The sequence below is a fragment of the Thermobia domestica genome, chromosome 13 (assembly GCF_964235325.1).
Source record: "Thermobia domestica chromosome 13, izTheDome1.hap1.1, whole genome shotgun sequence".
Classification (NCBI taxonomy): domain Eukaryota; kingdom Metazoa; phylum Arthropoda; class Insecta; order Zygentoma; family Lepismatidae; genus Thermobia; species Thermobia domestica.
In genome coordinates, this window is record NC_137466.1 from 130,972,457 (window position 1) to 130,997,173 (window position 24,717).

Consider the following 24,717-nt stretch of genomic DNA (forward strand, 5'->3'; position numbering starts at 1 on the left):
ACATTATATTTGTATTTTAGTGGTTCGGATTCTATATTTTACTATAGGTTTTCGTCACATGTAGCCTCGGTGCTAAAAAGAACAATAGACTTTAACAAAGAAACAAACATACATATTGGAAAGGTACTTAAAATTCAAATATAATTTTGATAACATAAGCCTCGCAACAGCATCCTCAAACTTCGCCGAGATTACAGACAAAAGATCTCCTCCAGTTCCTTACCAGAGGGTAGCGTTCTCAAAACTGATGCAACGTTCCCTCTTTGTACTGCCATGCTGATGCGTTGCAGTAGAAAAGAGGTTGCTCTAGCATCTCCTGACGATAAAGAAATGCGGTGACCAACTTCTTTTATAAAGTTAAGGCCTTCGAGACCCCATGAACCACCCGATTCAATAGCTATAGCGACAAAATTATATTTGTCGAGTAAATTGCTATACTTCCTGCGTTTTTCTGTTTCTCGGCGAGCAGCCACGTTGCCAGCTTGTGCTGAGGAAGAATGTAAATTTGAAGGGGCGAAGGTGTCGGATCAAGTAAAATCCCATAGAAGTGCTTTTCCTTTCTTCCACGGTATTAGGGTCATACCATCTGGCCTCTTGCAGTCTGCACGACTGCATCCCAACGGTTCACATATAGAAGGAACGCCTGCTGAAATTAGTGCCCTCATGATAATGTCGTTGACGCTGGAGTGGCGTGAATATCTGCCCGCACTATTGGCACAGGAGAGTCCATGAAGGCCCTTCTTGTCTACGACACTTCTACAGGCAGGACATCTGTGTTGCTCGCAAACATCTGCTCCCAAACGCAGTGCACTAGCAATTCGAAAACTGTCGTTGGGAAGATGTAATCCTAAAGAAGGTGACGGGATAGCATGAAGCCAAGCGCCTGCTTCTGGAGATGATGTAGCTAGAAGTCTGGCCTTATCTTCTGGGTTATCGGATTGGTAAGTATGTATTATATCATTATAAAAAATTAAAAAATCGCTCGTTTTTCTAACACTTATTTGGCACTTATTAAGTGAATTTGCAGTAATATTCACAACATCGCTACACTGAACAATGTTAAATATATACAAGTAACACATAATCATAATTATATCCATCAGCATAACTATTTTTGAATTCACTTTAACCCTTTTTCACTAAAATAATCAAATATGCTCTAAATCACCACAATATTAATATATATAACATTTTCACTGTTAATACAATAATATTATTTCACAAATAATCACTTATCACTGTTCACTTTCACATATAAACGTGGGGGAAATTATACACTAGAGGGAGGTTCAGACAAGTATTTCCTGGTTAATCGTATTTCCAGTTGATATGGCAGGAATCCAGATGTGTTCCCTTCCGTTGACACTTAGCGAAATTTAAATGTCCATGGAAAGCATGTTGGTGGAATTAAGTCTTTAATATCGCCTTGATTGTAGAGAATGTTTATTTATTAGCAAATATGTATAGTTACATAGCCATCTTGAATATATTCTTGACAATCGATAGTTGGTGATTTGTAATCCCAAAATTCTTGGAATCCTTAGAGTACATGTTTGCTGGTTTGATTGTCGAGACACAAATTCGACTTAAGGGGAAATATTTGAAGTGTAGTGGAATAAATAACTATGTAATTTAAATTATAAATGAGCAGAGAAATCTTATCGGAAGAAAAATTAGGTATGCTTTGATTTTGCTCATTTTCATAGTAGATAGATAGATGTTGCTCTGCTGGTGTCAAAAGTCTCGAATAATAACTAATGGGAGTCCAATCTTGTACCTTTTCGTCTGTACACTGCGTACACATTGCAGAAACCCCAGTTTTGGATGCATCTGCACATAAACACAGAGGTTTGGCCGGTAAGCAGCAAGCATTGGTGCTTCCAAACGTTTCTTCTTTAATGTCTCAAACGCTTGTTGGTGAGTAGAATCCCAACTAAATTTGGCGCCTTTCCTTAATAACTTTTGTGAATTTTGTACTACTTCGGCGTAATTAGGTAAAAACATCCTTACAAAATTGCACAAACCGGAAAACGATCTAACGTTCTTCGTAGATCTCGGGACAGGATAAGTTTCGATTGCTTTTAACAAACGATCTGAAATCTGGTAGCCATAACGCCACACTTTGTGTCCGAGCGTTAAAATTTCTTGAAATAAAATAGGGATTCTTCTACTGAAATTCTAAGTCCTGGTTTTCTAAGACGTTCAAATCAAGCTCTTAAAATTTCAATAATTCTCTCCTGTGAGTTCGAATATACATATAGGTCATCCACATAACAGGCTATGTTTTCTGGATGGAGGTTACCCAACACCATAGACATGAATCTATTATACACACCTCCACCATTTAGAAATCCTTGGGGAGTGACGCAATAGTGAAAAGTTCCAAGTGATGGTAAAAAAGGGCAAAATATGGACGAAAATGTCGTGTTAATTCTATATTAAAATATGCCGATGAGACGTTCAAATTTACATACCAAACATATCCAGACATGGAAGAAGTTATATCATGAATAGGTGGTAATGCCAGAGAATGATGGACCACTTTTGAATTCAACGATCGCATATCAACTATTTTTCAGTTTTCCCGATTTTTTCTCAAAAATAACACGGGATAATTAAAACGAAAGTTTGACTTTCTACCACACCTTGCTGAATCAAGGTATTCATGTATTCACGCACTTCCACTTGCAAGGCTTTTGGTATTTGATATTGTTTACGAGATGTAGGTAACTCTGACTTTAGTTGCACCCTGTATTGATATCCTCTCGCAGGGCTTAAACTATTTGGATTCCAGGTAAAAATATATGCAAATTCCCAACATAAACCTATTACTTTTTGTTTATATTCCGAACTAGCTTTTTCTCCTATTCAATTTTGGAGCATCAAATAACCTTTGACCTTCTAAAAATTCATGATTTATGTAATTGTCGTCTTCTAATTCTGCAATAACATCTGTGGGTTGAATACATTCGTCTTCTGCTTTGTCCAGTAGAAGATTAGTAATTAATACTACCTTATTCACTAATTGATTTATTATTTTAATAACTGGAGACTTATCTGACACAAGACCTCTCGGAATTAAAATTCCTATCTCTTCCGGTGATTCTTGATTTGGTTCAAGTACAATTTCTTTATTTGATCTAGTTTGTTTTAATATTAATGGAACGACAACCTTAGATCTCGCTGGTAACATAGATCCATTTTTTACAACAAATTAGGTGCAAGAGCTTCCTCAATCAAAAAGAATATAAAATTCGATACATTATGCTCCTTGCTTTTATCAACCTCTGCATCCTTAGATGGTAATCTGAACCTAGTTAACGTTAAAAGATTCTTTCCTAGACACAAGTTAGCTTGATGAAATATTTAGAAATTGTTTCTTTTTTGGTTTGAAATGCTCAAAGACACGAAATTTGTGGTGAAAAGTCCCTCCACTAACGCAAAATCTAACAATTGCCATATATTTTATAACTACAGGGTTCTGAGATACACCCAATAATTTTGTCTGTGTATCAATAAGTTTTACATTTCTAGGCAACAATGGCTTTTCTATGATGCTGATAGTAGAAGCAGAATCAGGAATGGTATTGACTGTCTTTTATTAATTACGTCTATTGGAATCTTAGCTAGTTTGTTTTCTATATTTAAAGGGACTTTAATTAATTAATTTCTGTTTCGTTTTTCTAGTATTTTTACACCGTTCGTTGACTAGCTTATCTTTCTGTTCACGGTTTTGATTATTAGGCTGTACACTGTTATTGTCCGAACATGCACCGTCGTCATGACCGGATTAACTTAGTTTAAACCTTGCGTTTGAGATGAATTTGCGTTTGAGACTTGCATATTTTGATAAGTAGGAACTACATATTGAGCAAAACTTTGTTGCACTGGAACATTTGCCGAAAGCACAAATTTCCCTGTGACATACAATTAGGGACATTAACTACTGGTAATTGGAAATTTCGATTCATCTGGGGTACAAACGACCGTTGTGGGTAGTAATTACTTCGACCTCCACTTCTAAAATTATTTTTATCTTTAATACATCTGACTCTATATGAACCTGTTCCAAAACTATTTTGTGATTGACAATTATTCTGTATATGATTTTTCGAATTTTCTCTGAAATTTCCACGAACAGTTCCTCTATGGAAACCTCTGTTGCTCTGGTTAAAATTTTGTTAAGCAGAATTATTTCCCTCTTTTATCTGCACATTAGTTTCCTCACATTGCTTTTCTGTATCCTCCAAATTTTCCATTTTCAACGTTAATTGTTCCAGTTGCTTCTGGGCATTCTCAATTGCCTGCGACATTTTGTCTTGTGTCACTCCGTTCCGACCCGCTAGTTTCAGATATATTATCGTCCTGCTTGGTCAATTTCGAATCGTGCGAGCTACATTTCATATTATTACGCGATTGCATATTTTGCCGCAAAACTATATTATCTTCATCTTCATATGACTCGGATAATTCGGTCTCACTTGATTCTGATGATATTTCACAATCTGACGACATATATTTACGCGATTTTCCCAATTTAAGCAGTTCCTTTTTTACTGATGAATTTAGCCTTGATGTTTCGAGATTATTCAAACCTTGAATAAACTCATGCAATGAATCAAATTGATGCACACCAACTCATGTAGCGTTCCTATCGCTATCGGAAGCAGAACCTATGCTAATAGGTCAACATCTCATGGATACTGAGACCCAAGGCAACCTTGACATTTAAATACCACACTTATCCGACCGCAGAAGGATCTACCGAGACAAGCGAAACCTCACAACAAACTTCGAGATTGATTCATTGATAATTCAGCATAAAAACAAAAAAAATATTATTTCACCAATACGAAAAATACGCACAAAACTTCAACAAATAATAACAATTTCAAAGAATAGCCTTTATTACAATAAAAGTACAACAAAATGTGTAAATCAAAAATTCAATAGTAATAATAATATTCTTTCTTCTTTGTTTTTATGATGCTGAAACCTAATGATGACGTGAATGTTAAACAAACGTAATAAGTAAAAATTATTTTAACTCTACATGACATATCCAGTAATATTAACTTTAAATTCAAAAATAATAGTTGTTATTAATTTTCAAAATTCGCAATTTCTTCAAACCTAAAGAATCTAGAGCTAGAGAGATGAGATCCATCACGATCGGTAGGAAAGACAATTTCCAAAAATTTGGGGGGAATATCGAATTTCTAGAATTCCGTACATTAATCACATATAATCCTGTAAGGATTAACAGTCAAAACCATTCTATTTCTGCGAGTAAAATTTCAACAGTCGTGCCCCACCACAATACCCGCCCACAACAACTATCTGTTAAATTTAATTCCAAAAATAGCAAACAACTACCGGATTCAAAACCTATTTTTCTCAGAACAAATAACAGCTGAAGTAGAAATACACCATCAATAATTAATACACACCTCGGGTTTTAACCCTTTCATCAAAATAATTATGCTGAATTATCGATCATTTTCGGAATCATTAAACATTCCTGGAATAGCAAAAATCCTAATCACAAGCCAGTTGGAGTCGAATTCACAACCAACAAACATGTAAACATATTTAGAATACAACAAAACTAAATATATTTAAATGGTAATCATCTTTCATAATCTTCTTACTCTCAATTACCTTCGTCTCCTCTCAACACTGAACTGCATGTCGACTCTGTTATATCGAAACAAGAATAATTTGTGCTTACTACAACTATTCTGACTTTCTCAAGGTGACCATTACTTAGTCAAAATAGCAAAAATTGGGATACCAATCTTAATAATAAACCACTTCACTAATTCAAATTTTATGCTTCAGCAATAACTAGTATCTCGGAATTAATCCAGCATTCAAATAAAGAAGGTTACTGACCAATCTTAGGTCAAATTCACCCGGTAGGATATTTTCTTCAACTGATGAATCAACCTCCCACCTTGTCATTCCACCATCCACAACTCGGGTAAAATGCTATTATCTTTGTATACAAAAAGAAGCACAATAATTAGACCTAAAGTTAGGTCAACTAATTCCCTTGGGAAAGCTACTGGGCACTAAAAAAATACCTCCAAACATAGGAACATTAAACCATTCATCAATTATACGTTTTCCAGAATGCAGAAAAATCTTGTAGCAAGAAACCAAACAAATACTTGAAATTTCACTCTGTTTAGATATACTCGGTCAATCCCTAATTTAACTATTTCTAGGTTCATGCTTCCCATGTACTATTTTCCATACGTTCAAAGGCCAATTTCCAATTATTTTCACACACAACTCTTTCATTACTGTTTTAAATGAAACTTCTCGCTTCCCACACTGTTACTCTTGTTTTGTAATACACTGTAATTAATATAACACCAAAAATTATCGAAACACCAAATAACAAATCCAACACGAACAGAAACTAGATCACATTCTGCAGAAATACGAAGCTGCTACGAGGCACACCTGCCACATACGAGGATTCAGGACACAATTTACGTTCCCGAAGGAAAGACAAAGACGCTGCTATCGCTGGAACGAAAGCCACAAGGAGCTCAGGCGACGTTGAGCTTTCAACAACCCAAGGAAGTTGCTTCTCTCTCTCTCTCTTTACAAACCGAGAAAATATAATCTTCTTTCCTTTTTTAAAAAAAGTCATGATCAATAGACTAGATGAAATTATTACAAACTTAGTCAAGTATGAAGAATGAATAGTACAAAATATTATTATTATTATTCTTTTTACAAAACATAGTAACAGGATCGTTACATCTTTCTAAAAAGTATAGCCTCAATCCGTTAGTTAAAATAGAAATAATCTGGGTTTCCGTTAATGTCGGTGTTTTTTATCTATCAATACTAATACATTGTATGCGTAATTTTGTACCGACTCGTGTTTCTTTTGAAATCCATTTTGAATTGTAGCGAAAATGTCTACATTCTCTTTCGGTCTTTTAAAACACTTTTTTACTTCTTCCTTAAATGTCTCATATGATTTACAAGGGACATGTCTCGGTTCGAACGCGTAGATCAACATAAAACTTGGTAGACATATATAGAACTAAGTACTGACCACTGTCTGGTAAGTCATTCCTGTGTAAAACTAGTTTACCGCCGACAGCGCCACCTATCCTTCGAAACACTAAGAGTTAAATTGCACGTTATAGGTGCAGAGTGAAAATCAGTCAGGTGCGATAGTGTGTGGTAGTAAGTTCGAATTAGTGTTAGGTGTGGTAGTCAGTGTCGGGGAGCTGCTGGCATTAACGCCGTTCATGTAGTTGAACTGCTAAACGACAAACTAAGGCGCATATTTAAGAATCAAACATCAGTTGGAGCAGAAGATGAGTCGTTTGCGACATGTTGGTGCAATTTAATTATCAATGAGTACGAAAATGAATTAGAAATTATACCACATCGATACTCGCCAGAGATGATAGAAAAAATGGCACGAGACAGCAATTTATCTATGATAGCAGTTCAGAGCGGAAGAAGACATTAGTCAAAGCGAATATGACGTATCTTCATCATGAAAATGAAAAGAACAGACATTTTGTCGCAGTTTACGAACGAGGAAGTCCGGAGTATATATAAAGATTATCATGAAGGAGAATACAACTCGTACCGTACAGGAAGCTTCTGGCACGACACAAGAAAATTATTTCTTTAAGTAACTGGAAACCTATTTTGTATTATGGGCACGCGCTTCATTTAAGGGGAATGCGGAAATGAAACTCCAAACAATGAAGTGTGAAGTCATCAGATTATTTGACGAGGCGCGGAAGCATGGAACATTAGTGTATTACTGGTATTTACAGTGCTGGGCTTTCCAAGCTGCAAAATAAGTTGGCTTATCGGATTTCAAAACGTAGACGACTTTCATTGAAAATCTTTAGAAACAAGCAGCTATTATTTCACGAATGAGTACGACCTTCATCAAATAATCTGATAGTTTCACATTTCACTGTTTGGAGTTTCATTTCCCGATTCCCGGTTCCCACTCTAGACTGCTGTCTTCTTCCCGCTCTGAACTGCTTTCATATATATCTTGCTGTGTCGTGCCATATTTTATCATCTCTAGCGAGTGTCGATATGGTCGATATGTCATTTCTAATTCATTTTCGTACTCATTGATAATTAAATTGCACCAACATGTCTGCAAACGACTCATCTTGTGCTCCAACTGATGTTTGATTCTTAAATATGCGTCTTAGTTAGTCTTTTAGCAGTTCAACTACATGAACGAGGTTAATGCCAGAAGCTCCCCGACACTGACTACCACACCTAACACTAATTCGAGCTTACTACCACACACTAACGCACCTGAATGAACTTCACTCAGCACCTATAACGTGCAATTTAACTGTTAGTATTTCGAAGGATAGCTGGCGCTCTCGGCGGAAAGCGAGTTTTACACGGGAATGACTTACCAGACAGTGGTCAGTACTTAGTCCTGTATATGTCTACAAAGTTTTATGTTGATCCTCGCGTTCGAACCGAAACATGCCCCTTGTTAGTATGCAACTACTACCTATTTATGAACCTTTCTTTTTCCTTTCCTGAAAAGCATGCTATTACTGGATCTTTAGCCTCCTTCGGGGATAATTTGTTGAGGTTTATAGTGTCGTCAAACGCAGAAAAGAACTGCTGAATAGTCATTTGTTTTGAGTCATATATGGGAAAAGGAAAAGCATTGCTATATGCATTTACAATAGGTCTTGAGTTTTGGGTGGGTGCTCCTTACTGATAATTAGATTGAGAGACATTTGTTTAGTTAACGTTTTCACCACGTCTATTATTTGTTTGGGGGGGGAGATGGAGGGGTCACCATGTCTGATCTTAACTTCACTCTACGTTTGCTCATAAGTTAACAATAAATATCTATAAATATTTAATTCTTTGAACGTGAACTGTACTGAACTAACATCGTGTTTCAAGATTACCTTCGCACACGCTTACTGTACACATAAGCATTTCCTGTTACAATGCACTGCAATAAGATCTCCTAAGAATGCCTGACATGTGAAACGCACCTCAATCATAAACGCAAAACACATCTATATATATATGCAATATGTCTTTGTTGTAAGTTTCTACATAATTTTCTATAGAAAATGGTACGCACATATTCAAACTTAAATACCATCACCATGTTGGACAACAACAAATCTGATATCCAATGCAATTTTACCATCTGTTTTCTGCATGATTTGACTTCTTACTCATATAGTGTGGCTTCGGGATCGATATCTATATTTAAACAAAAAACTGTACTACCATGTATGTACCAAAGGCATTAGCCATAAATTAACTTTTCAACTCACTACTGTAGCGTGTTTCTAACAATGGCGCTAACCACAAAATCCGGGGCTTAAATCACCATAATGTCTGCCAACTGATTGGATCGAAATCCAGACGTCGACATACACAATTTATATCCACACATAGTTCATGTAATAATAACCATGTTAACATGGGGGAATTTAAAATGTAATCTTATGACGAATTTAACCATTTAATTTTAGGTAGAGCAATAATTTATTAAGATGGATAATTTTGATTGCATAAATAATAAGTGGAGATATCCAATCAAATAATTACCCAAAACTTGTGCTGTGGCATTATGACCAAATCAATAATAACTGTCATATTAAATTAGAAGTTAGATTTTGATGTAAATGAAATTGATAATGAAGTCGAATAATACAAGCTCGTTATCAATTAGTAACCAGCATGTACTCATCAAGATTTTGATCAGAGAAGATTTAAGAGGTCGAACCTACCTATGTGATGGTCACTTCAAAACTCTCTCGAGTTCATTACTCTTTTTGTCCACCTACCTTTCCTTCCTAGTTTTTGGTTGCGTCATTTCTTCCGCTTACAATTACATTTTCAAGAATTTCCTCAAGACTCGAAATAGGAAGTGTTTGTTACTGACTTAACATATTGCTGCATAACATAAGTTATATTTCCTATTAAAAGAATGTTTTCTTCAGACACGGTTTTGAGTTGTTACGAGACCTCCTTAATTGATCTACACATCTGAACGACCTAAGAGCACCAGATTGGGAATTGAGTTTTTATTTCCATTTAAAATATGAAAATTTACAAAATATTAATATCAAGATTAATAAAATATAATTTGCCCTTTACCAATTAGCTTCAATCATATTACAGGTAGACTTCGTTTCAATATTCGGGAAATACCTACGCGTAACATAACGATTTTTATCTTCCGAAATACGTAGTATTATTAGTTTGGACTAAGTTAATATAAATGTCAGAGAAGCTAGTTTGATTGTTTCAAAAAACAGAAATTTTCTTTCGAACGGCCTTATGACGGAATTAAAGTTATATTTAAAGAATATTTGTTTCACGCAATCTGAAATGTTAATTCATTGGCGCAAAATTTAATTTTGAGAGTGAAGACTTTAAAGACACGAAAAGAACAATCGTGGAACTTGTTTATGTATACAGTATTTAAGAAAATAGATAATTACTAAACTACGTAAAACAATTATGTCTTGAAATAATACTGAATATGATATACTATATTTTTCTCCCGCAGTATACAGTATTTATGTACTACCATCACTATTATGAAAGTTAGTAAAATGCATAAATCTATGATGTTGTATTGCGTTCATAGAAAACAAGAGAATGTATTATATTGTACTTTCTGAGTTTTTTTATTTTTAAATGTTTTATTTTAATTTACTTCGAAGGGTGGTCTGAAAGCTGTTGTATGGACAGATGTCTTTCAATGTACCATTGTGTATGGATCTGTTATTTTCCTTGCGGTGAAAGCAACAATCAATGTTGGTATAGATGAAGTTTGGGAAAGGAACTATGAAGGTGGTCGCCTTGATATTTTCAAGTAAGTGCATCCTCTACAAAAATTTTCATTAATATTTCTTTGTTACATATCCTTCACTGAAAGCTGTTCCCTGAAAGAAAGATATCACAGTTAATTCTAGTATACAGTTTCATCAAACTCCGTTAACAAATTTAACGTGAGTTGAACTGTTTAAATGACTGCTAAGTAATTTCGCTTGTTTTTCTTGGGGAAGCATAACGATGAGCAAAAAATTCTGTTAAAGTTAATGTGGACTACATATGTGATTAAAATTTCTACTAGAGCTAATTGGAAAAGAACACCAATATTTTTAAGTGTAATGAAAGTAGCGTACTCTATTATTTCATCATAAATTGCAAAATTTGTTTTCCCTTTAAAAAATATTGACCAAAAGAACGATTACAATTAAGAGCTAATTTGAGTTGCTTCCGATGACTAAGAAAGTGCAGACAAAACACACGGGTTGTAGTTTTTAAACCTGAGAGATATCAGTGCTTCATTAATATGTGAAGAAATTATTTTATATCTGATGTGTTTCGCAACTATGTACATAATATTGGGAATCATTACCACGCCATAGAACTTCTGAATTAAGTGACATAAGAAGACCAAGAATAGAATATCTAGAGGCAGTTACGAATAAAAGACTTTATCATAGTATAAAACAGCTGCCATAAGGGAGAGAAAAGCCTTAAAATTTCCATATTGCTCACGAATCTATGGTTGATGTGAACAAGAAGAAGATCTTTACAGCAGTAATCAACCAAGACGTTTCAAAATCGCGAAAGAACACCAATGCCTTGTAAAAGTGCTGACACTTCCCAACAGACTGCATGTACTGTACAGCGGCGGACACTTCTAAATGGTACACCTTAGCCGTAAATCTCCATATGGCTGTACCATTTAGAAGTGTCCCCCGCTGTACAATTGCAAGGATAAGATGTTCTTGCAGCAGTTTGCATCATAAGAAAACAGCGATTAGATATCTGATTGTTGTAATCGTCAAACCTATTAAAATTAGTTGATTGATTCTTAGTTAAGCAACCGTTGTTATGAGACCTATACCTACAACTTAACGTGGAGTCCGAACCATAAAAGATACCATTGGAAATAACATTGGTGATTTTGCACTAAAGACGCCCACGCTAACCATACAGGTACAAAAGAGCTCGTCTAGAAAAGTTGTAAAAAAATATTGTGATAGTACCGGAACAACTATACTTGCTATAGAAAAGCAATGAAGTCCTTAGGTTCGTTAGGAAGGTGTCTAGAAATGAACAGTACATAAATCGTATGTCGTATGCAATATTTCTAAAGAAATACGAAGGTTCTCACCAATCATGGCGTTAACACGTAGCACATTTTAATCTATAACGACCGTACTTGGACTTGTTAATCTACGATTCCTACATTCTAACTTTCAAACAGATCTGTCCACTCGTTCGCTTTTCTCCAGCTATTGCAGCTATCCCCATAGTTTACTAATATGCTTCTACGGATGACTTGAAGTTTCAGACCTCCCACCATAAATAAACGTAAATTGCTAACTGCTCTTTCGTACTACAAACACTTAACGGTACAGTCATCGTCAGTTATCTGTTATTCCAAATCAGCTGACAAAGGCATCTATTTAAAAATTTAAACTCCGTTTAGAAACCTCTAGCTTCTATTCCTAGAATTTGAAATGTGTGGGATGTTCCCTTCCTGTAATATTTTGAATTTAGTTTACTTTCTGAAACACCTTCATTTAATTTAATAAACAGTTTTAAGTTTCATAAACCACTTTTGTTACATAATTTACAATATTTCCTATAAATATGTGTTTCTGAAGAATTTAAAGATTTTTGTATACCACCATCATAAGAGTCATAACAGTTATAATACTAAAACGTATTCTGTAATTGAACAATTATTTAACATTACTTTACTAAATTTGATTGTTTGTTTATAACCTCCCTACTGAAGGAGGCAAAGAGTCAGAAGAATAATGGCCTTCTAAAAAGGTCAAACACACGGACTATTGAACAAAAGACTATGAGTGGTATCTCACCTTGGTGTTTTATTGGACAATGAGGCAAACTATTTAACCCGGACCCACCGAATGAGATCGATTGGTGTTTCTCAAATGGGAATATCTGCATGGTACAAATGGACTATATCGCCCATTGGTGAAGATGATTTACTGTGTACTTCTCCCATAAAATGAGGTAGGTAGGACCTGATACTCTGTCGTTCCTACCGGAGGAGGAAATCCATTGGGGTATCTCCAAAATTGGCGACTAACGCGCGCACTTGGGTTAGGGAAGTGGTTGATTGGGCAACCTAGGCTGCGGTACAGACAGTTAAGGATATTTCTTCTGAAGTCTTCTTAAAAGACTCTACTGACAGACCATATGAAAAGGCTAGCCCTTATACGAATGTCTTCCTCGCTGGTAGCAAGAATGTAAGTAGATACTCAATTATTAGCTTAACTAACTAATTAACAATGTTCGTTTATTACCTTAAATTTGCAGTACCGTTGTTATAAAATATTCATAATATACAGGCCTATTTAAGGAAAAGGGTTTTCTGTTAAAGCGTATTTATTTTGTACTAAAACGACATATGTAATTAATATTGGCCGGAAAGTATAAATGAAGTTTGTAGATTTTATAATCTGTATTTATAATTTACGTCAAAGTCAATAGGTGTACTAGATATTATGCCAACAATACTATTGAGGACAACGATGGCTGGGAGTGTGTATTATGTGGTGAAATTTGCACCAACAGTCTTGAAGTAACATTTTCATACCAAAGTCAAGAAAGAAGTACTATATAGGAACTGCTGGGTATATGAAAACCGAGGATACACTGCGACGCGTGTAACATTAAGTTGATTATTAGATAGACATCTGCACATATGATATCTATATAAACGTATATCCTTCCTCTCCTTTTATACGACAAATTTTGGTTTTGCATATCATTTCAATACAATATAAATAAAAGTTAGTTTATCATAATCTTCTCAATAACCCTGTACTTCATTCCATTAAATAATATATTTGCTAGATCCTTCAACTCATCTCGAGTTGTGTGTTTTAAATTCTTTTATATGTGCTCATAAAATTGTTATTAAACAAAGAAAATGCTAATTCACTTATAACCTAAAATAACATTATATATAGTATTAGTGTCAACTCTCAGAAGAATATTCACTCCCGCATCCTAATTTCCATTTCGGGAACATTAAGATTTCTTGTATTTTAAATGCTAATCAATGATAATCCATAGCAAATCATATATATAGCATTATTATTATTATTATTATTATTATTATTATTATTATTATTATTATTATTATTATTATTATTATTATTATTATTATTATTTTCAGTTTTGACCCAAATCCACTAATTCGCAACACAGTATGGAATGGGCTTATAGGACCAATATTTTACTTTATTAATAGAAACGCAACTAATCAACTCATGGTACAACGATATCTGTCGCTACCTACTCTTGTGAAAGCACGCAGGTAAGACTGTAATATATGATATAAACAAAATCTTAGTAAATGTTTCATTGTGAGGATTATTCACTTATATTTAAATTTATGTTGTAATATGTACTTTTAAATAAATCGTAAGATTTTATTCTATAATTACGTCTGATAGGAAAGTATCATGGGATTGTTTGCAGAAGTGTTTATACATGAATTTCAGAGTATTAAAATATTATCCGCAATACGAAAAGAAGCGAAAACAAAAGATAGTTCGGAAGTTGAATTCAACATGGTGTCCAGATAAGTACATACGAGAGTTTCGAATTTCAATGCAATACAATTTTATATAATACTAGCGAGAAGTTACACCTTAAACAAATTATAATCGTAACTGACTTTATATATTATGCGAATCATATGGAATATATCCAGCGCCAAAATAATAGTTATTTTAGTATAATCTACTTTGTGCCTGTTTATAAATTATTAAAGCAAATTTAAAGTTGCCGTGTCATTTTGAATGAATGAATAATTATTGTTAAATTATAGCGTCAGTTTCCAGGCTTTTTGTCACCGTCATATTATACAAATACAGTAAATTACAATTTCAAAATGAAAAACCTAAAACAACGTGTAATTCAAATAAAAGTACTGCAAAATATGGGATTAAAGTAGAAAAATATCAAAATTAAATCAATGGTCATACAAGAGTACAAGAGATAAATAAATAAATATTATATATATATATATATATATATATGTAACAAAAACTTTAAAAATATAAATATTAATAACAAATAATAAGAAATATTTAATATAGATACACATTACATCAGTTTAGCTATTATGATTTCACGAATTAAATTGGTAGTGACGAAACTCAACATCATATTATATTCAAAAATCAGACAAAGAATTTGAAAAAACCTAAACGTGTGGGGTATGGGTATTCTGGACACTAAAAAGAAGTACTGTGAAACAGCCTTTATAATACGTACAGTTAGATCACCACACTAATTACTAATTTGTTAAATGAGAGAGTCTGATACAAAACAGCGTCAAAATCAGTTCGTTCCGGTGGCTAGTACGCGAGAACTTTTGCCAATTACCAGAAAGAAGTTTGACTGAGTGAAAATTAATGTTCTTTGCTTGGTTCTAATATGATTGCCGTTGTGCAAAATAGTTGCTCGGGAGACAGTACTCCGATGCACCATCTAGTAATGCAGAGTTTAGGCCTTTGTGTCGGTATACGAGTTTAACTAAAGCTGACATGTCCAGACACAGGCTGATAACACACAATCCTATTAGTCAATGCATCAATTTGAAGAAAGTGCTGTCCTTTTCGAGTTTAAGGGCAAATCATGTAACAACTTGGCAACCGATATCTTTTGAACATATACTCATCACTGATCACAAAAATGCCTGATGCCATAAAACACGCCTCACGGGAGGGGAGGGGGAGAAAGCCGTAATTCTAGCCGTTTCTATTATTCACTATAACTCCCTAACCATTGGAGATAGAGCATCCAAACTCTTTTCATTTTGTTTGTCCAATCGTCTTCTACAATTTAATTCTAGTGCATTTTTGAGCTAAATATAATAGTTTTTCCGTTATTTTATTTTAATTTGGAGATAGAGCATCCAAACTCTTTTCATTTTGTTTGTCCAATCGTCTTCTACAATTTAATTCTAGTGCATTTTTGAGCTAAATATCATAGTTTTTCCGTTATTTTAATTTTTACTCAATTTTGGTTAGGCGTGACATAAGTTTTTTAGCCACAGATTCTTTACAAGAAGGAATTCGGAAAAATGTTTCCTCTAAAAGTTTCTCGTTCTATGCTCTTTCAAAAAATGTATACTTATATTACTGCCGGACTAATAGTTCCTGAGTTACAATCGACTTTATTGTCGTGTGCGAAACTGATCACGGTGCGGCCCAACACTTACCTTCCCACAAACGGTAGATATTAGCAGCTGATGATGATTAATATATATAAAATCTTGTCTGCATGCAAGTATTACAGAGCAATTAAGTCTCTCTATCGAATTAAAAATGTCCATTTTTAATATTAGTTGAGGGAATTTTGGAAAATAATCCTTGTCAAGACACAAAGTTTCTCTGAAAAGAGAGCTTTCTCTAGTGCACAGTATGAGAAACTCTGCAAATCTGTTTCTTTATTAGTGTCTCTGATACCTTCTAACACATGCAGCTTTCTATTAATTTTTCTGAAAAAAAAAAATGTTGTTTGAACAAGGTTTGGTTTTGCTACAAGTCCTTCGATTTATGTACTACAATGATATTGAACGAAATACAGAAGGAACCAGATTTCAAAATTTTCTTCAAGAGAGAATCATGAACAATTTGCCATCCACGTTTTTTAACTTTTAAACTGTTAAATCTTATTTACGGGAAAAGCACTTCCCTATTATTGAGATTGCGTACAGTTGATATAATACAATAAATCTATAATAGGAAATATAATATAAGGAAATCGTTTGCCTAAGAAATATCTACACAAGAGAACAAATTATTTGGTTTCTAGAATTAGTTCTCAATAATGTTATGCAACTCTTATATGATAAAACGATAAAGAAATTTGTGATGTTTTTAATGCATCATTCAGTCATCTTCACCACTGTTTATTAACAGATATTGAATTTTTGGGAACCGGTCAAAACCCCCACAGCCAAAACCCCCACACTCAAGAAATGTAAAAACGCCCACACAAACGGTCATAACCCCCACACAAATGGACAAATCTCCCAAACGCACGAACGGTCAAAACCCCCACAGCCAAAACCCCCACACTCAAGAAATGTCAAAACGCCCACACGATCGGTCATAACCCCCACACAAATGGACAAATCTCCCAAATACACGAATGGTCATAACCCCCACAGCCAAAACCCCCACACTGGTAGTCGGTCATAACCTCCAACGGTCATAACTCCCACACAAATGGACTAAACAGCCACACATAGAAACGGTCACAATCCCCATATAAATGGACAAAACCCCCACACAAATGGACAAAACTCCCACATGCAGAAATAGTCACAACTGCCACACAAATTGACAAAACCCCCATACTCATGTATTGCCCTTGTACTTTTTAATAACATTTTTTATTCCACTTAAACTGATGATGCAACTATTCTTCTTGGGCGTCATAAAGAGCCGCAACAAAGACGTGAAATGACGATCGTTTCAGAGTGTGGGGGATTTGTCCGATTTTGTGGGAGTTTTGTCCATTTATGTGGGGATTATGACCGTTGCTATGTGTGGGTGTTTTGTCCATTTGCGTGAGGGTTTTGACCGATTGTGTGGGCGTTTTGACATTTCTTGAGTGGGGGTTTTGGCTGTGGGGGTTTTGACCGTTCGTGCGTTTCGGAGATTTGTTCATTTGTGTGGGGGTTGTGACCGATCGTGTGGGCGTTTTGACATTTCTTGAGTGTGGGGGTTTTGGCTGTGGGGGTTTTGACCGTTCGTGCGTTTGGGAGATTTGTCCTTTTGTGTGGGGGTTATGACCGTTTGTGTGGGCGTTTTGACATTTCTTGAGTGTGGGGGTTTTGGCTGTGGGGGTTTTGACCTAGACCCGAATTTTTACTCTCGTTCGGACAACTACACATGGGAGTGCACAAGAAACCGAGATTCTTACATTTGCGTTTCAAACTTACACACTCAAAATTTGACAGCTACATATGGTAATCTCTAAAGAAGCTTTGGGAATATCTTAGAGTGTTTTCAAAACTGGTCTCAGAATTTGGTCTTTCAAGTACCATCCGGAGTCTTCTGGCTTTCGTAGATCAATATCATATTTATCAGCTTTCCCAAATTGCTGTTTGGTAATGGGATCTTTCAATATGTTGTTTCACAGCATCACTAGTTGGAGGTAATCTCTCCAGACTGCATTTTCCTAACAGTAGGAACCTAGCTTCATCACAGATCTTCAAATTAACCTTAAGGAGTTTTGTGTAAAACAGTTCTGGATTCAATAGCGTTTGCTGATATGTAATCTGTCCTAAGGAAAATAAAAGATCACAGTTCTCTGAGTAAGTAGACCATAAGTAGATAATGCATTGTTGTAATTATCACCTTCAGAGTCCTTTGTTGTTGTTTCCGATAGTGGTAAAGATCAGAAAACTGTTACGTCAAACTTCGAGATCGATGTTCAAAATCTTGAAGGGATGAATGAAGAAGCAGATTATAGAATGATACTTCATGCTGTCAATCACAGTTCAGAAAGAAATGTCGTGATGAATAGAGACACCGATGTATTCCTGCTGTTGATACACCATTATGAGAATTGTACATGATGGCGGGATTTCAAAGACAAGAAGGTTTAATCCAGTTCATCACCTTTGCCACCAGTTATCTGAGAATGAGAGGAGAGGTACAGGCTTATCGCTCTTCACTTGGATGCGACATAACGTAATATCTAATTGTATCATCAAAGATCAAGAACTGTCAACTTACTCATGTCAGACAACTGTGCCCTTTTATTATCATTATGATAGATTCCTTTATCAGCAAGCGCTATCCAATCTGCAGGACTGTCTTTTACAAAGCTCCTCAAGGTTAGTGCTAAGATTCGTGATGAAACTATGCTCCTACTTTTAGGGAAATGCACCCTGGAGATATTACTTCAGACTAGTGATGCTCTGAAACAACACATTAAGAGATCCCACTACCAAACAGCAATTTGGGAAATGCTGATAAGTGTGAGGTTTATCTACCAATTCCAGAATACCCTTGTTGCTACTTGAAGGACCAAATTCTGAAGCCAGTTTCGAAAACACTCTAAGATATTCCCAAGGCTTCTTTAGAGATTACCACGTGCAGCTATCAGAAACTCGAGTGTGTAAGTTTGAAACAAATGTAAGAATCGCGGTTTCATGTGAACTTCAATGTGTACTTATCCTAGCGAGTATAAAAATTCAATCAGTTAATGAACAGAGTGATGAAGAAGACTGAATGTTGCATTAAAGACATCACAAGATATAAAGGTACCCAAAATGTTCTGTTATTGCGGTGGACATATGTGTTCAATTAGCCCTCACACTGTGAGTTAAATGCGAATGCAGATAAGGCGAAGGTCAGTTGTTAGTGTGGCTATATCCAATATACTACCTGGTTGTGGCATTTCAGTTACAACGTGAATTTGCGTAAGGACAGAGTGAACATAGGACTTTCACAGAGCGCCATAAGGGCGTGTATGCTGTACAAAATGAAACTGGGTTCAAACGTAGTTGCAGCGGAGCAGAAGGTATGCCAGGCCTTTGGTGAGGGTGTCGTGACTACACAGACAGTGCAATGGTGGTGGTTTAACAAGTTTAAAGACGGTGTCGAAACACTCGAAGACGCACTACTTGCCGAACGACCAACAGATGTACAAAATGAATATCTTCAGGCAGCAATTGGGGCAAACAGTGGCCGGACATATGAGGAACTGGGACTACAATCCAGTGTGAGTGGGAAAACTATTCAGCACACATCCATCAACTTAGGAAGCACCACAAGTTAGTCCGATGAGTCCCATATATTTTAACTCCGGACCAGAACGCTACGCTTGCAGACACCTGCGTTTTGTTGCTGTCTGAGGAAGGAGGCATTCCTGGACAAGTGATGAGAAGTGGGATCTATACAAAGGTCCACAGCGCCGTCATCATTGGTTAGCATCCCATGAACAGGTTCCAAAAAATCCGAAACCAGCGCTGCACCAGAAAAAGGTAATCCTGTGTGTTTGATGGACTGCTCGCGGTATCGTGCATCGGGAACTGCTACCTGCTGGTCGGAGCATCAATGCGATAGCGTACTGTAAGCAGTTAAGCCGTGTTCAAAAGAAACTCAAAACCTTGGAACCAGCACTTCTGAATCGCAAATAGGTCCTCCTGTTACAGGACAACACTATGCCCTGCATGGCTAGGATGACCCAGGAAACCATTCTACGCTTGGATGGGAAACACTATTGCATCTTTCATACTGCTCCGATATTGCATTGTCCGATTTTAATCTGCTCGAATCCTTGGTCAATCACCTTAGAGAACGCCAGACTTGTAGCAAAAACAAACCTTGTTCAAACAATATTTTTTTTTCAGAAAAATGAATAGAAAACTGCATGTGTTAGAAGGTATCAGAGACACTCATAAAGAAACAGATTTGCAGAGTTTCTCATACTGTGCACTAGAGAAAGCTTTCTTCTCAAAGAAATTTTGCGTTTTGACAAGGATTATTATCCAAAACTCCCTCAACTAATATTACAAATGGATATTTTTATTTCGAGTATGGTGAGATTTATTTTTTAGGATTATATACTTACAGGCAGACAAGATTATATATATATTAATCATCATCAGCTGCTAATATCAACTTTTTGTAGGAAGGTAACTCTTGGGCCACAGAATGATCAGTTTCGCACATGACAGAATAAAATCGCTTATAACTCAGGCACTATTAGTCCTACACTAATATAAGTATATATTTTTTGAAAGAACGTAGAATGACGAAAAACTTTTAGAGGAAACATTTTTCCGAATTCCATCTTGTAAAGAATTTATGGTTAAAAACTCATGTCACGCGCAACCAAAACTGAGTAAAAATTCAAATAACGAGAAAACCATGATATTTAGCTCAAAATGCACTAGAATTAAATTGTAGAAGACAATTAGTCAAACAAAATAAAAAGAGCTTGGATGTTCTATCTCCAATGGTTAGGGAGTTGTAGTGAATAATAGAAATGGCTAGAATTTCGGGTTTCTCCCCCTCGCCTCCCGTGAGGTCTGTTTTAAGGCATCAGGCATTTTGTGATCAGTGATGAGTATATATTCAAAAAATATCGGATGCCAAGTTGTTACATGATTTGCCCTTGGAACTTAATTTTCAAACCCCGATGCCTAGACTATATTGCTATAGCTGAAATACTGAACGTAGGCTATGAAGTCAAAGTTCTGGGCTCTTCTTGATCAAGACGAAGGCACAACCGACGTATCTATTTCCTATGTAATCGTGGTATACACCAAATTAACACAGACGTAATGTTCTAGTAGCACTCCTGTTTCCAGTAGAATGCTCTTGATAACATTCTTAAGTGTTTGTGTGTTGTTGGTGAGTGACAACTGAAGGTCAAATTTTTTGTGGAGTCAGCATCCATGGTAGAAGAGCACAAACATTAGGCAAGCAAAAAGATGGCTACAAAACTTCATTAGAGTAAGAATCTCGTAATCATCGTTTGAAATCCGATTAAATGTTGCATATTGCTCGTAGATCTCTCCATCGTGCAAACGAAAGCAACAGAGATGGTCAGAAATACCACAGACATGGGCGGTATTATTAGGGGAAGTCTCTTGCGACGATAGAGTTCAATCGCTTGCTTTAATATAAATGTTACGAACAGGATTACTTCTAACAGCACCGTAGCTAGCAAGATTTCCAGGATATATAATGTTGCTTCAACAAAGAAGAACTGGCTGCTGAGTAGAAGCAACGATAATCGTACTAGGACCAAACTAGACTATGATATAATCGCAACAAAACAATAAAATCAACCCACGTGCGGAGGAAAATTACTCTAGTCAAGTTCTCAGCTTTCATAGAAGAATACTTAAGATTTTTAATGCATGGTAACCACTTTAAGTAACAACTAATATATTCAAACCCAACAATCTGGCGAACAAATAAAAGAAACTGCAACTTAGATAAGAATACGCCATACGGGTTTACTGTCCATGTGAAGGCATCCGGAAGGGAATCACTATGCAGGATAATCTCAATGGACCATTAAGAACCAATTGAGAAGGACTACGATTATTAAAAACTAGGAACACAGATTTGTGGCCAATATCGTTGTACAAACACTGTTTCATACTCGATGGTAACCATTCAGAATTAACACAGATGACAACACAGGTAGACATTCAGAATCAATACAGGTAGCCATTCGGAAAGCAGGATCAATTAGCCTACGGAAAAGGCTTCAGCAAAAAAATATGTACAAAGAAGAGATTGTAGGTGTCCATTGGAAATAATCTGGCACTGGAACTACTTGCAAAGTTGAATGTTGTTAATATAACAACAATTATACTAGGAGTTAGGGTTGGTTACGCCACCGAAAACGCGAACATCAGTGGAATGATTATATTGTATATCATGTAAGAAGTAACTGTGAAGAATGAACAATGTTTTCTTTCAAAGAGACAGGTGTAGATAAGTGGTCAGAGATAAGTTGCTTTGATTTTACAACCTAACTGATGAAGCGGTTAAGAATTCATTTAAGACAGTTTCAATCACTTTGTCTTGCACTATCATATTTCAGTGAAATCAAGCTTTCACTATCATAGTGGCTTGGGAACTAATGGTAAGTTTGAGCTTCTTTTAGAGATAACATGGTTGAGAATGCGACGAAAAGTGTGCTGCCTTAATATGATGTCAAAAAAGTGTGGCGAGTGATGTTAAGTTGGCGTTAGTTTTAGAGCATTAGTGCCAAAAGCACGGGAATACTCTGTTGTGAGCTGCAAAAGGGAGCATTGAGTGTTCTGGGTTTACAATCTTACATTTAACAAACGCTGTTTTAGTAGAAATGTCAGATGTCTCGGTTGAAGAAGGCCTCCAGAAAGTTACGTGTACGGAATGGGATTGGAACGCTAGCCCAGATACAGCTCTTTGAATGAGTAGTGGAAACGTTTTCAAATAGCAACGAACTCTCGGATACGTTTCTGTTTTTGAAAAGCTGTATAGTTCACGCGGAATGATCAGCCTTACAGTTGACGTAGTAGAATTTGGTCATTACATAAGATACGAAACCATGACCAGTGAAACCATTACGTAAGACACTAAACAAAATTAGCGAAATATGTTGAATTGCGTGATGTGCTAATATGCCAGAATTGTTGATGTTTAAAGCATTGGAAAATAATGGGAATATAGGGACGTACTTTTAATCTATGATAATCAACTATCACATGTTTGGAAAATGTACGCAAACTGTAAGTAAAAGTTATTGATTGACTATAAAAAATCACCTGATTTCTTACTTTTGATGCAAGCTACCTGTACAACATGTTGGGCAGATAACTCGAATTTTATTACTTCTACGGTAACATTTAGTTGATCCCAAGATGAAATCTGTTCTTGGTTGTCACTCAATAGACAATGAGATTCTACTGATACAAAAAACACTTTAAGTACTATCCAATTTAAGTTGCTCTGAAATTTGGTTCTCATTTACTATTTCCAGTAACAGAGGGCAATTATAATATGTTCGAGTTTATTTAATTGGTCGAGATAATTATGTTTATAACAGAATGGAAGAGGATCTTATTATTACTTGGAAGGCAATATTCAACACTCAGACTGTCAGCACAGTTTCAATCATTGACAAGATATAGGATTACAGGCATCGTGATATCTTTCTTGCCCACATTCTATACATTATGTTGAATTTTGGTCTCGCTCATGTCAAATTGAGATCTTTTTAGGTGAAAATGAGCCTGGACTACAAGATAAAGATATTTTACCTTTAGGCAGCCTTATCTTTTACTTATCACTAAAAGTAGTGTGTAGTCACCAAACACAATACCAAGGCGAGTATAAAGAGAACTAACGCTTCCCTTTGAAATTCCATTACCACATCCTCACAAAAAATCTTGTTTTTTATTAAAAAAATATAACAAATAAGCAAAATCTGGACTCACATGAAAGGTAGAAATGAATTTTACACATCCAACTATGCCGGAAAAGGATGTCCACTTTTCACCCTCTATATTATCACATACCACTGTAGTGTGACAGCGGTATTTACAAATTGTGATGACAGGCAAATTAATTGTAAATGAAGCTGTTATCTTAGTCCAGTCCTTTTCCAGACAATGACTGTCTGTTACATGAAAGAGGAAGCATCCACACAGTTATGGAATATGTTTTAATTCAAAAGTAACCATGGTATCATATAATGCAAGACCTCTTGCATCACAAGCAAGAGTTCATAGTTGGACGGAGAGTTAGAGATGATTAACAGAGACACCGTAGAGTTAAGCAAAGTAAGACGAAACGAAAAACTAATCGTATTGAATAGTGGGCATTTATTCTAATACAGAGGGCCAGAATGTGCCAGGACCGGGTGCATGGATTTCTTAGAAACAATCTAAAGAAACAATACGTCTTCGTAGTTTCGGCGAAAATAGGTAGATATGCAGTATGGATTCATTCTTCAAGGAAAAACATCGATAGACTTGTAGACATTCATGTGAAAGGCAAGTAAAACTGAATACATAACGCCTAATAGAAGATACAAAATGGACAACTGAAGTAACAGGTTCAAGAAACGAAGAGACCCTCTTGGTAATATAAAAACTGTATCTGAAGATCAAACTAGAAA

General features: G+C 35.7%; 1 protein-coding gene across 1 annotated transcript in view; it reads left to right on the forward strand.

The window, feature by feature from the left end:
* The window catches only part of LOC145667754 (sodium-coupled monocarboxylate transporter 1-like), an 84,227-nt gene that overhangs the window by 17,166 nt on the left and 42,344 nt on the right, over positions 1 to 24,717 (forward strand). Inside the window, exons 2-3 of the mRNA XM_081735197.1 lie at positions 10,728 to 10,879; positions 14,237 to 14,377. Coding sequence (XP_081591323.1) covers positions 10,728 to 10,879; positions 14,237 to 14,377 — 293 coding nt within the window. The remainder of the gene's footprint in view (positions 1 to 10,727; positions 10,880 to 14,236; positions 14,378 to 24,717) is intronic.